A 14,517-nucleotide genomic window follows, 5' to 3' on the forward strand; every position below is an offset into this window, starting at 1 on the left:
ACTTATTTGGGCGTGATGTGGGATTCGACCACGATGCAGGCACATATGTCACCAGCTCGGATCGAGTCGATCCTCACTGCAGTCGTGAGAGTGAGAGAAGCAAGAGATTGCTGGGTCTGATGGCAGCTGCGTCCAACGTGAATACTATTGGCCTAACCCCTACAGTGGTGGCTCAAGACCAAGGGGGTTCTCCCTGAAGGGAAACCCACTTTGCACCCACACGGCAGTACCTAAGTGCCATAGACATGTGGAGAAAACCTTGGTTCTTGTCTCAGGGCCCGGTGCTGGGAGCACCTTGTCGCCGCATAATGCTAGCTAAAGACACATCCGTCACCGGCTGGGGTGCGGTCATGAGTAGCCACCCTGCCCACAGTCTTCTGGAGTGGCCGCCATCCGACATGGCATATCATCTGCCCGAGGAGGCTGGCTGTACTTCGAGCACTACATTACTTTCTCCCAGACCTAAGAGGTCACCATATGTTGTTACGCACAGCAGTGGTCTCTTACATCAACAACCAAGGAGTTCTGCGCTCACGCCGTTTATACAAACTAGCTTACCAGATCTTTGTGTGGTCCCAGGGTGAACCTCTCTTGATGAGAGCAGTTCACATTCCTGGGCATCTTAATATGGGAGCAGACATCCTGTTGAGGCAGGGGCCGAGGCCCGGGGAATGGCGGCTTCACACCGAGGTGATGAAGCAGAGTTGGAGAGGTTGGCAAGACTCGGGTGGAACTGTTTGCAACTTGAGAGACATGGCACTGTCCCCTCTGGCTTCCTCTGACTCATCCAGCTCCACTGGGGCTGGACATTTCACTGCATTGCTCCCGGGAGTTCAGGATACAGTACACGGACGGAGTCCGGCTGCTTTTAGTAGCCCCATTCCGGCCGGGCCTGGTATGGTTCCTGGGCCTGATTTCTCTTTTTGATGGCACTCCATGGAAGTGGCACCCCACATGGAGCTTAGAAGGTGTGGTCTCTGAGGAGGAATAAAAACTCTTAGCTTCCGGTCTCTCAACCGAGGTTGTTGAGACCATTCTCCAATCCAGAGCTCCCTCAATGAGGAAACTGTATGCCTTGAAGTGGAAGCTTTTCACTTCTTGGTGCGGAGACCGCCAGCTCAACCCAGTTAACTGCTCGGTTGGTACAGTGCTGGACTTCCTGCAGACCCACTCCCCCCTGAAGGGTCTCCGTGGCGGCCATGGTGGCCTACTGTGCCCCGCTCGGTGTGCATGTTTCCTCCATGGTGCGCTGAGGCTGAGGCCTCCGGCCAGAAGAAGCTTATGCTAAGCGGTGATCAGGATGCTATCCTAAGCCTTGAGTCATCTGATCTCCCCTCTTCTGGGGGTCAAGACTCCGTCCTTCTGAAGTTGGCCATTGGACGGGTTGTCCCCGATTACTGTCAGGGCTCCTCTCTCCTTCTCTTGTTTTAGCTGTGCTCTTCCACACTAGGCAGAGACTTGAAAGTCTGGCATGCATTCTCATTCCCCAAAGCGGCAGTCAATGCAGCTCGAGTTCCTGAAGAGGAACGTCTAAGGTTATGCATGTAACCCTGGTTCCTCGAAGGAACGAGATGCTGCTTCGCAGTGCCACACTTCCGGTATCTCTGGCTGTCGCTTGCTTCATCCTTTAAGGCTGACTGCCAGCTTCGCCGCTCGTGCTTTTATGCTTAATGGTCTCTGACGTCACCCGCCTATGACGTCTCGCCCTTCCATTAGACTGATTTAGGGCTGTAGCTATTCGAATATTTTAGTAATCGAGTATTCTACCAAAAATTCCATCGATTAATTGAGTAATCGGATAAAATGTGTTTTTGCTTAATTAAAGTGCAATATTAATTATGCAAGAGAAAATAAGATTCCTGGGTCTCTTAAAATGCACAACTAAGTTTCCTTTTTTAGAAAAAAAATATTTTTATTTTTTAAATGCATAGAAAGCAATGCATACATCAAAAATAAACATGAAATAATTACCCATTGTTTCTTTGTCTGTACTTGTACTGTGAACAATGACAATAAAGTTGACAGATGAATTAAGTGCATTTAAGTGCCATTCAGTTGGGGTCTTAAATAAAGCATTTTCTGAGATGCACATTAAACATTAATCACATAAAACATTAATTTAATTTATCTTTTAATTATTGAAAATTAACTTAACTTTTTGGTAAAAACAAAGGGGATTTACTATAAAAAATAAAACATGGAAGAAATGTTGTGTGATTAAACCTTTAAAAAAATTTTTTTTAGAGGTAGGCTATGTAAATTCTGCTGAACTATAGTCTTTAACCGGACTTTTATTTTGACAGGTTCGCGTACCTTTACAGTTCTGTGTATGTGATGTGACGCTAGTTTTACTCAAATCAAACGGTCAAATGCTCATGAAGTGACTGTCAGAGCAGTTCTGGAGATGTTGTTCATGTGTTCACGTGCTTATTTAGAGAGACAGCAGACGCTGAATTCTCTGCGAGATTCACGCGCACTTCCACCTATTCATTAACACAGACACGCAGAACATCCAGGATTCATATTTAAACAGACTATTCTGGCTTAATATTTACCCCTCCAACCAAAAGAGAATCGAGACACCCCTACCCCTTCACATGAACACGCGAAACGGAGGGGTAGGGGAAAAGGGAAGGGATAAGGGGTAGCATTGGGATTGGGCCTAAGTCGCATTTATTTAGGACCAAGAAACAAGAGAAAACATTACTGTCTACAGCTGCGAGAGGGCGCTCTATGTTTTCAGTGGTAGACTACAGGAGCACAGAGCAGCATAGAGCGCCCTCTCGGTGCTGTAGACGGTAATGTTTTAACTTTAACTTCAATGGTACTCAGGGAGACTGCAGTCAATCGCTTCTGTGTCATTGTCGTCCTGAGCTCATTCTTCACTCGACGTTCGATCACTGGAACATTTTGAATTGTAGCGTCCTTGTCTTTCTTTAACTTTCTTTTTGCAAAACCACTCAATTGACGTATGTCCATTTTGATTCATTTTCTGTAGCCGTTAAAAAAATTACACATTTGCGCGGCGTACTTGTTGTGGACCAACTAAACTCTGACAGATTGGGGACGGAAGGGGGGACTGATAGTGGTCATGTAATCTTTATTTATTTATAATTTATTATCATTATTATTATTATTGTTAAGTTAGTGTTCATAAACGAGTTATGTATGGTCTTTCAAGAATTTCAAGTTAATAATAAAACAATTTACAAAAGATATTTGCTTGTGTCATGTGGTGCCCCCCTAGTTGTGAATGGTTGGTGCCCCGGGGCACTGGCCCAAGTGCCCTTATGAATAATCTGGCTCTGGTTGAGGTATACCAGCTCTGTAGGGGTGTTGTTGGCGCAGTGGATAAGACACATGCCATTGGTGTGAGCGACCCGGGTTCAAATCCACTGTGAGACACCAATGTGTCGCTGAGCAAGACACTTAACCCCAAGTTGGTCCAGAGGCATGTGACCTCTGACATATATAGCAAGTGTAAGTTGCTTTGGATAAAAGCGTCAGATAAAAATGTAAACGTCAGCTCTATCTTGCAGTGGACACACACCAATATGTTCTCTTTACATTTGCCTGCGCCCTCAAATCAAAACACTGCGGACTCCTTGCAGTATGAGATTTCGGACGCAGCGCTTGTTTCTCCTTCTGCTTTATGGGTGACGTAAACGCCTTGTGTTAGTGATGGCCGATTCGTGAACGAATCGTTCAATTTAACCGGTTCTTCTTCATGAACCAGTTGAACCAGTTCACCAAATCGAACTGAATCGTTTGAAACAATTCACGTCTCCAATAAGCATAAATCCACAAATTACTTAAGCTGTTAACTTTTTTAACATGACTGACACTCCCTCTGAGTCAGAATAAACCAATATCCCGGAGTAATTCATTTACTCAAACAGTACACTGACTGAACTGCTGTGAAGACCGAACTGAAGATGAACACCGAGCCGAGCCAGATAATGAACGAACACGCCCACTGCTGGAGCAGTTCTCGTTCTCGAGTCAAGAACCGGTTGCTTCGGTTTTCGGATCACCAGTACACTCAACCGAGAATCGTTTCTGTCGGACGCGTCCGAATTGAGAACCGATGAACTGATGATACTGCGCATGCGCGATTCAGCGTGAAGCCAACTGACTCACAGCATGTCTGAACCGATGTGATTCTTTTGGTGATTGATTCTGATTCTGTACTAATGTTATGAGCGCGGGTATTTCGAGGGCTTGGATGAAGGGCAATCTGGCGAAACGTAAGTTCATTTAATAACGAATACATCGCAATGGATTATGTTTAGTAAGTGGATCATGGTTTCTGCGCTGATGACCCCTAATTTATTTACTTTATATCTTCAAGACTTAAATCCTCATATGCACATTATTGCTGTTACTGTATTTGGGTGTTGTTGCAAAATTCAAATGTAAACTTTTCATGATTATGAGGTTTTTAACTGACTAAAGTTATGATTACTGACTTTATATATTTGAATGTTTGATAGACGTGACGCCATTACGTCATCGCCAATGACGTCATTACTTCGAGCGCCAAAGATCCTGACGTGAGATTTAAAATAAATTAAAAGAGGCTTCGAGGCCGAGGAATTTGCCTCGATAATTTTTTGTAATCGAGTTACTCGAGGAATCGTTTCAGCCCTAGACTGATTACACATGTTATTCAGAGATGTCACGCTGCAGGCATACTTTTTTTTAAACATTTTATGTTCTGAGACATACTAATTCTATTTTTTTATACTATTTAGGATGCACAGTATGTGAATTGGGACACATGATAAATCATTCTAGTGCGACGGGTAATAGGTATTTGACAAATTTACAGGGTGTACATTTTCATTTGTCCATTGTTTGTTCTACATGTACAGCTGTTTTTTACACTAAACTATTGTAAAGATGAAATTTTTCCCTTTAGGAGAATTTAAGTACATGTATGTAGTGTTTGCAAGGTTTGGAAATGTTTCGTTTTATTGATCAGATTTCAAATGTAACGCAATTAGGACCCATTGTGACAATAAAATATTACACTGAGCATGGTGTTTTCATGAACTTGTGTTAAATTAAATTACAGGAAATATTTAGATTATTTTATTTGTACTGAATTAAATTTAAATAAACTGAATTGAAACTAATTCCGTTTTTTTTTTTTTTTTGAAAATGATATTACTAATTTATAGAACACTTACATTAAGTGGATTTGAACTCAATTTAAATTAATTTGATTTGAAATTATTCTATAAAACAAATTTATAAGAGATATAAATGAATTGAATTTAAATTAATTTATCCACCCAATTTTTACTGTGAGAATGCACAGATAAAACACTAGTCACAATGCATTGCACAATGCATTATTCACGGTGAACTAGTGGAGGTCAACAGCCCTAAAACACACACTTTCCTCTCAGACTCATATTTACTTTACCTTCAAATCTGGACACTATAGTAAAAGTCTCTAACACGTTGACAGCTGTATATGTTAGCCAGAACCCCAGCACGAGGCTCAGTGGAGAGCAGACTCACGTGTGCGTGCAGTGTGTGTGATGGGCGGCCCGTCGCCATCGCTGTAGATGACAGAGACACTGACGCAATACTCTGTGTCTGACAGAAGAGGCTGTAACAGCAGTGAGGTCTGAGCCGTAGGAACCGTCACCTGCAGCGCGGAAACACACACACACATAGTCATCAAAGCAGCGGTGGTGGCTCAGTGGTTCATGTAGGTTGTCTACAAACCGGAAGGTTGGTGGTTCAATCCCCGGCTCTACCTGACCAAGTGTACCTAACCCCAGCTGCTCACGATGAGCTGGATGGTGCCTTGAATGGCTGACACTGCAGTTGATGTATGAATAAATGAGTGAATGGGTGAATGTGAGGCAACTTGTAAAGTGCTTTGGATGGCCATGGGGTCTGTTGAAAGCACTATATAAATGCAGTCCATTTACCAAAGCTGTTTTGATATTGGGAATGCTCCTGTGGTGAACACAAACACATTCAGGAGGACAGCCTGCAGCGCTGTGTTACTCTGCGATAAAAAGTAAATACACACTTACAAAACTCCACAGGAGAGAAAACATGCTCAGAGCCGCAGGGATTGTGAGGAGAAATGGAAACTGAGTTTCAGCTGCTGTTTATAACATACAAATACTGAAAATAACACATCTGTGTCCCTGAGACACAAAGGCAGTCATAAATAGCAATAGACAACAAAACATTGTATGGTTCAAAATTATACATTTTTCTTTTATGCCAAAAATCATTCAGATATTAAGAAAAGATCATGTTCCATCAAGATGTACTCTAAATATATAAAATAATGTATATTTGATTAGTAATATGCATCGCTAAGAACTTTGCCCCCTAAGATTTCTGATTTCCAAATAATTGTATCTCAGTCAAATATTGTCCTAACAAACCAGACATCAATGGAGAGATGATTTATTCAGCTTCAGATGATGTATATGTATAATTTTAATAAAATGTACTCTTATGACTGGTTCTGGGTCACTTTCAGTGATGTTACAGCATTTGAGGGATTATATCTGATCAAAACATGGATATCTGATCTTATATGGATCAAAAACAGCAGCGTGGTGAAATATTCCTCTCGTCAGTTTATTAAAATTAGTGCAAGGACACAATTTCAAAATGTTTGCTTGGTTTACCAACAACACGCAAATTTAAGAAAACATATGCAACATCTCATTTAACTATCAACCAATGCAATATACCTTGCGCAATGCAAATTATAGTAGTTGCAAATAAGCAAAGCCGATGCTCATCAAAACAGTAAAACAGGCCCATGGACTGTCATGAGGATGGAGTGACATTCAGACGCTCACCCTCTGTTCGGCGCGGTCTTCTCGCGTACTTATGTACGACACTCGGTACTGACGCACGTTTGGACCCAGCGGTTCCCACGATACACGCATGCTGAAGGTCGTCACGTCACTCAGCTGCAGATTCCTGATGGCCAGACGCTGCTCTGCACACACACACACACACACACACACACAGAGAGAGATACAAATTCAGGGTTTTCCTGTGCTGAAACTGTTTTGGTTGCCAGCAAAATGAAAGAAATCTTTTTTTATAGTGACTGTGGATAGACAGAGTGACAGATGGACAGAAATTAAAACCTGTTCTGAAAGCTGATTCAGAAGTTAAGAGAAGCAGCTGTGCAAACATATAACAAAAAAATTAATACATGTGGATGAAAACGTCTGTAAATGAACGCCGTACAGAGTTTTTGGTTTAAACCACTGATAACGCTGGAAACACGAGAAATTTTACCGGCTGTAGTCGTTCTGACGGTCGTTGTCATAACTGTTGTTGTTCTGGCAACTTAAAACACAATTAGAGAGAAAAACCACGTTAAAGTCTGTGATTCTGGTCATAATTCCGGCAGCACTGGACTTCTTGAACGAACAAGTGAAGTCAGACCTGTGGTCACGCTGATCTCCACCGGATCACTCTCAGACTCGTCTCTGTAGATCGCAGACAAAGAAACTTCATATTCAGTCACAGGCTTCAGACCCGTGATGACAAACCAGTTAGGGTCATCATATATAAGAACCTGCAGATCAACACAGAGATGTGGACAGTCAGACAGACAGAGAAACAGAGATAGAGAGAGAGAGAGATAGAAAGGCACACACACAGACAGACAGCGAGAGACAGACAGACAGATAGATAGACAGATAGACAGAGAGAGACAGACAGACACACACAGAGAGAGAGACAGACAGACAGACAGACAGACAGGTGTGTGCACCTCTTTGGTCTCTCCTCCTGCCGAGGGTCTCCAGGTGAGTCTGTGGAAAGAGATGTCAGACGCTGCGTCTCGCCACATCACTCTGAAACTATCCGTGGACACGTCAGTGCTGCTGAGATTCAGCGGCAGAGGAACTTCACCTACAACACACACACACACACATTTAAAAAATAAATATTTCATTGAATTGTTTTTTTTTGCATTCAACAGGGGTTAACAGGGTTAAGTTCTTATGATATTAAATATATGAACGTGTGTTCTCACTGGTGTCGAATCTGTCCGTCAGCGGTTCTGCTTGTCCCTCGTCATACAGGGCAAAGATTGCGACAGTGTACTCCGTCAGAGAGGTCAGGTTATGCAGGAACACCTTGGTGACCGGACCCACTTCCATCTGAGATTACCAAAGGTCAAAGGTCAGAGACAAGCCACAACAATTCAATTCACAGTGGCTGGATGCGCTCTTACCTTATTGGTCTCCACAGCATCTGTCTTCACATAAACGATGCGGAAACCTTTGACCTTAGGAGACGCCGCGTCCCACGAGAGTTTAGCAGAGCTGTGACTGATGTCTGAGATGCGCAGATTACGAGCCGGAGTCAGACGGACTGAGAGAGAGAGTCAGACGGATGATGTTACTAGCTAGTATTTAGCGCACATAGGTGTTTTATATTAGTGGGATCTGTACTCACGTGTGGTCTCCTGCGCGGTCATGGGGTCACTGGCCTCCTCTCCGTACAGGGCATAAACGGTCACCGTGTATTTGGTCACAGGTGTTAAACTGTCCAGTTCAACCTGAGTCACGGAGTCAGACACTTTAACCTGTAAACACACAAATAAACACTCACTAGCACTGTTGGGGAAAGTTACTTTTAAAAGTAATGCATTACAGTGTTGCGTTACTCCCTAAAAAACGAACTAATTACGTTACTTAGTTACTTTTTATGGAAAGCAATATGTATACTTGGAAGGCTATACCTCCATGAAGTCACAAATTTTGATTGGGGATCAATTTTGGGGCCTCTTCTATTTTTAATTTATATTAATGATATGGCCACGATTTGTACCAAACTCCTCCCAGCACGATTTGCAGATGATACAAATCTTGTAGCTTCTCACCAAGACTTTAATATTTTAATCAAAACGGTCAATGAGGAACTATCTTCCGTTGTGGAATGGTTTCAATGGAATAAAATTACTCTTAATATAAAAAAATTCAACTTTATGATTTTTTGTAATACTAACAAACATTATCCTATAGAATTATCTAAAATCTTTATTAATAACACTCAAATCGAATTGGTTCAGCATACCAAGTTTTTGGGAGTCATTATAGATAGTGGTCTTAAATGGTCTAACCATATCAACTTCGTATCTAAGAGGTCAGCTAAAATGTTGGGTATATTGAGGAGGGTTTGTCCTTTAATTCATTCCTCAGCTTTTTTAACCTTATATTATAGCTTTTTGTTTCCATTCACTAATTATTGCAATATTGTCTGGGCAGCTACCTATCCTACTTATCTGAAGAAATTAATAGTCATAAAGAAGAAATATCTTAGATTTATTTCTCATTCAAATAGATATGCAGCCTCGGCACCCCTTTACAATAAATTTAAAGTTCTCCCTATTGATAAGGTAAATATTTATCAAACATGTCTATTTAAGCATAAGTCTATACAGGTCCTTCTCAAAAAAATAGCATATTGTGATAAAGTTCATTATTTTCCATAATTTTTTGAGATAGGAATTTGGGGTTTTCATGAGCTGTATGCCAAAATCATCAGTATTAAAACAATAAAAGAGCTGAAATATTTCAGTTGGTGTGCAATGAATCTAAAATACATGAAAGTTTAATTTTTATCATTACATTATGGAAAATAATGAACTTTTATCACAATATGCTAATTTTTTGAGAAGGACCTGTATATAGGACACAAGATCTACCAGACTCCTCTCAGAGTTTGTTTATCCCTATCTCACATGTACACTCATTTCAAACTAGACATAGCAATAATACTTTTGTCTTACCCTACACACGAACTACAAGACATCGATTTAATATTTCTTTTAGAGGTCCTAAGCTCTAAGCCCATCATTGCGATCAATGTCCTCTTATTCGGTTTTCAAAAAGCATCTGAAGAGACTTCTATTGCTAGCCTGATGCCTTTATGTAGTCCTTTCTAGGTAGTGCTTGCTTTTTTGTTTTTGTTTTGTATTTTTATCTAGACTGATCATCTTTTATGTTATTGAACTATTGTTTTGTATTGTTCACTAAAAATGAAGTGAATGTGTCTCAGTATGAAGGAAATGTACATTCACGTCTGTACAGTAGAGGAAGACACTCAAACTAATCTCATGAAGAATATGACACAGGAGAATAAAGTTCAACACTATTCAGCATCAACTAAAATGAAACATAAATGTGAATTTTTTGCTTAGTATGGTTGTATTTGATTGTCAAAGTTCAGTAGCAAAGACCTTGATTAATCAAATTTGTTTTAAATCTTAACTTTTCTTGCAGGTTTGTATAATGTTCTGAGTTTGCATTTGACTGTTTTTATTATTTTTTAGAAATACTGAACCTGTTTTGGTGCAGTGAGTTGAGTAAATGCATCATGTTCACACTGCACTCACTCCTGATCTCTGACAGCTGTCAGTCAATACTCGGAAATCAGAGTAACACAAATACTGATTTGAAAAACTAACTCTGATATTTCTTTCTAAATTAAACAGTAATGCTATACTTTACTAGTTAAAAAAGTAATATATAGTCTGATAGGGACAGTCAAGGATCTGAGAACATCTACATTCATGCCTGAGTGTGTGTGTGTGTGTGTGTGTGTGTGTGTGTGTGTGTGTGTGTGTTCCACCTCCTTCTCGTCTGCGGGCTCGTCCTCGGTCAGAGGAGCGTACTGGATCATGTACCCAGAAGCCCCCTCTGCCCCCCGCCAGCGCACACTCATGCTGCTGTGAGTGATGTCATACAGCTCCAGACCACTGACCGTCGGCAACGCCACTGACCAACAAACACAACAATCAACAACCATCCAGACACAACACTACTGCAGGACAACAGATCAGACTAATACAATACATCAGTTCAGTATGAAATAACACATCAGATGTGTATATCAAACATATAAAATAGATAACAAAAATAACCAATGAGAATGTGTGTTATATATATTTTAGTATAGTGTTTGGACATACAAAAGCGATCAGGTTGTGTTTGAATAGATGAGATGTAAGGATTAGATCAGTAACACTCACAGGTGGTCTCACTTCCTCTCAGAGCGTCACTGGCTGTGTTTCTGTAGATGGCGAACACAGTGATCTGATACTCCGTCAGAGAGTTCAGATACCTCAACACCACAGAGTTCTCATCGCCGTTCACCACCACCTGCACACACACACACACACACACACACACACACACACACACACCTGAACTCACAATCACAGATGGATATTCAAAATGATACACCATATAGCCTTTTCTATTATTGAGGCAAGCCAAAATGGGATCAAAACTGGCATGCTTTACTACATTTCTGAAGATCGTAAGTATAAACACACACATACCTCCTCGGGTCTGGATTCACTGGATGTGTAATATACCACTCTGTACTTCTCCACCGGGCCTGTAGCGCGAGTCCATGACACACGGAAGCTCCTAGCTGTGACCTCAGAGGTCACAAGGTTACTGGGAGCATCCGGTGGCCCCGTGGAATACGAGTCTGTCTCACCTGAAAACACATAAAGAAATCACCTAAGCAGGATAATCTGAAAGTACAAATACAATCTGCTGTTAAAGTTTTAGCTTTGTTAAAGGTCACCGATGCTGCTATTAGAGCGTGAGACTCAATCATCTGGAGCAGAGGAGCAACAGATCTCCCAGAAACGCACCTCTGATCTTTCTGCTCAGTTCAGAGACGCGCTTGCAGACGTTCCTAGTCAGTGCCTCCACGATGGAGCTCAACAAGCTGAAATCAGCCGTGTTATACACGTGTGTCTCCTCTGGTGGAGAGGCGATGGCTCTCAGCTCGTTCACATCCGCATTCTTCACTCCTGCAGATTCACAAAATCAGAAAACTATTAACTTATAGTGTTTTTAAACTGCTTATACCAGGGGTAGGCAAGTTCGGTCCTAGAGAGCCGCAGTCCTGCACAGTTTAGCTCCAACCCTGAAAAAAAAACTCACCTGCCTGTATCTTAGTAATCCTGAATGGATTGATGAGCTTGTTCAGGTGTGTTTGATTAGGGAAACTTGCCTACCCCTGGCTTATACAGGTCCTTCTCAAAAAATTAGCATATTGTGATAAAAGTTCATTATTTTCCATAATGTAATTATAAAAATTAAACTTTCATATATTTTAGATTCATTGCACACCAACTGAAATATTTCAGGTCTTTTATTGTTCTAATACTGATGATTTTGGCATACAGCTCATGAAAATCCCAAATTCCTATCTAAAAAAAATTTATTTCATCCGACCAATAAAAGAAAAGTGTTTTTAATACAAAAAAAAAAGTCAACCTTCAAATAATTATGTTCAGTTATGCACTCAGTACTTGGTCGGGAATCCTTTTGCAGAAATGACTGCTTCAATCTCCTGATAGCTAGCTGCATTGACCCTGCCCTTGATAAAACACCAACACCAGCAGCTGACATGGCACCCCAGACCATCACTGACTGTGGGTACTTGACACTGGACTTCAGGCATTTTGGCATTTCCTTCTCCCCAGTCTTCCTCCAGACTCTGGCACCTTGATTTCCGAAAGACATGCAAAATATGCTTTCATCCGAAAAAAGTACTTTGGCCCACTGAGCAACAGTCCAGTGCTGCTTCTCTGTAGCCCATTTCCTGCACACACCTGTGCACAGTGGCTCTGGATGTTTCTACTCCAGACTCAGTCCACTTCTTCCGCAGGTCCCCCAAGGTCTGGAATCGGTCCTTCTCCACAATCTTGCTCAGGGTCCGGTCATCTCTTCTCGTTGTGCAGCGTTTTTTGCCACACTTTTTCCTTCCCACAGACTTCCCACTGAGGTGCCTTGATACAGCACTCTGGGAACAGCCTATTCGTTCAGAAATGTCTTTCTGTGTCTTACCCTCTCACTTAGTCAGATCGGCAGTCTTACCCATGATTGCGGTTTTGAGTAATGAACCAGGCTGGGAGTTTTTAAAAGCCTCAGGAATCTTTTGCAGGTGTTTAGAGTTAATTAGTTGATTCAGATGATTAGGTTAATAGCTCGTTTAGAGAACCTTTTCATGATATGCTAATTTTTTGAGATAGGAATTTGGGGTTTTCATGAGCTGTATGCCAAAATCATCAGTATTAAAACAATAAAAGACCTGGAATATTTCAGTTGGTGTGCAATGAATCTAAAATATATGAAAGTTTAATTTTTATAATTACATTATGGAAAATAATGAACTTTTATCGCAATATGCTAATTTTTTTAGAAGGACCTGTACTTTCAAAATTTTGCCTCTTTTTTAAAAAATTTCCACACGAATCCAAGAACTGCAAACAAAATTCAAAATGCCTCATCTCTTGCAAAATGAAGCACTGTATTCAAAATATCACAAACACATCTCAGAAGCAAACATAGAAATATTGCCATAATATTAATTAGATTTTTAGTGTTAAATAGAGAATTGTGTGGTGTGTTTTGTAAAAACTGTTTTATGAAATTGAAAACTGAGTCAAAGGCCGAGAATTAGTGTGTGGTTTCTGACAGTGTCCTGAAGAGGAACTGTAAATATTTACAAGACTGTATTTAAGTTAGAGCTGGTTTTGTTCTGTTACCGATAGCAAACAGCTCGATCCCAGCATCTCTGAGTTTCTGAGCAGGAGAAAGAACATCATCCTGTGATTTCCCATCCGTGATCAGAATCACAATCTTAGGAACATCAGGCCTGGATCCAGATTCAGCTTTGAAGCTCTTCTTCAGAATATACGTCAGAGCCAGACCTGGAAACACACACAAATCATGTAGTTTGTGTCAATGTGTATATGACTAAGTTTATGTGAGTGTATGAGTGAGTTTTTGTGAGTGTATGTGTGAGGTTGTGTGTGTGAGTGTGTGTGTGTGTGTGTGTGTCTATGAACCTGTTAATGTGTTTCCTCCTTTATAAGGCAGTCTCTTCACAGCATCGATCACGGCTTCTTTAGTGCTGTGTGTTTTTAGATGCCACTCAATCCGCGGATCCCCGCTGTACTGTGCCAAACCTGAACACACACACACACACACACAATTAACACTCCAATGCACAGCATAAACACACAGGAAACAAACAAGCAAACAAAAGACTGCAGACGCACCAACACGTGTGTGTTCAGATCCAACTGCAAAGGCCCTGATGAGACTTTCCAGAAACGTCCGCACCAAACCGAAGTTAATTTTTCCGATGCTCCATGACCCATCCACCAGGATCACGATATCGGCGATGGCTGGAGTTCTACATGTGAACACGTCCACTAAAGAGACAGACAGACAGGACAAACACCAGATGAAACGGCAGCAGATTGGTGCTTACGACAGAATAAATACAAGGACAAGGGCAGCATCTGAAAGTTCACGCTCAGGTCAAAGGATGAATGACACAAACACACAGAGTGCTTGTGAACGTCTTTATTTCAGTTTTGGACTGTCCGATGTTTCTGCTACAACACTACTGTGTCTGATTCATGAAGATCCTGAGGCACCTCTGAAATGGATGAAAGACGCTCTCGGCTGC

The 14,517-nt window shown here is 41.3% G+C and overlaps 1 protein-coding gene across 1 annotated transcript in view; it reads right to left on the reverse strand.

Annotated features, from left to right (window-relative positions):
* LOC113119784 (collagen alpha-1(XIV) chain) overlaps nt 1–14,517 on the reverse strand; it is an 85,650-nt gene that overhangs the window by 61,079 nt on the left and 10,054 nt on the right. Inside the window, exons 3-17 of the mRNA XM_026289440.1 lie at nt 14,102–14,257; nt 13,889–14,008; nt 13,586–13,750; nt 11,681–11,842; nt 11,357–11,520; nt 11,045–11,174; nt 10,645–10,790; nt 8,467–8,596; nt 8,243–8,382; nt 8,042–8,168; nt 7,778–7,917; nt 7,447–7,579; nt 7,297–7,347; nt 6,846–6,988; nt 5,530–5,659 (exon numbers count right to left, since the gene is read on the reverse strand). Coding sequence (XP_026145225.1) covers nt 5,530–5,659; nt 6,846–6,988; nt 7,297–7,347; nt 7,447–7,579; nt 7,778–7,917; nt 8,042–8,168; nt 8,243–8,382; nt 8,467–8,596; nt 10,645–10,790; nt 11,045–11,174; nt 11,357–11,520; nt 11,681–11,842; nt 13,586–13,750; nt 13,889–14,008; nt 14,102–14,257 — 2,037 coding nt within the window. The remainder of the gene's footprint in view (nt 1–5,529; nt 5,660–6,845; nt 6,989–7,296; nt 7,348–7,446; nt 7,580–7,777; nt 7,918–8,041; nt 8,169–8,242; nt 8,383–8,466; nt 8,597–10,644; nt 10,791–11,044; nt 11,175–11,356; nt 11,521–11,680; nt 11,843–13,585; nt 13,751–13,888; nt 14,009–14,101; nt 14,258–14,517) is intronic.

Source organism: Carassius auratus, chromosome 19 (genome assembly GCF_003368295.1).
Source record: "Carassius auratus strain Wakin chromosome 19, ASM336829v1, whole genome shotgun sequence".
Taxonomy (NCBI): Eukaryota; Metazoa; Chordata; class Actinopteri; order Cypriniformes; family Cyprinidae; genus Carassius; species Carassius auratus.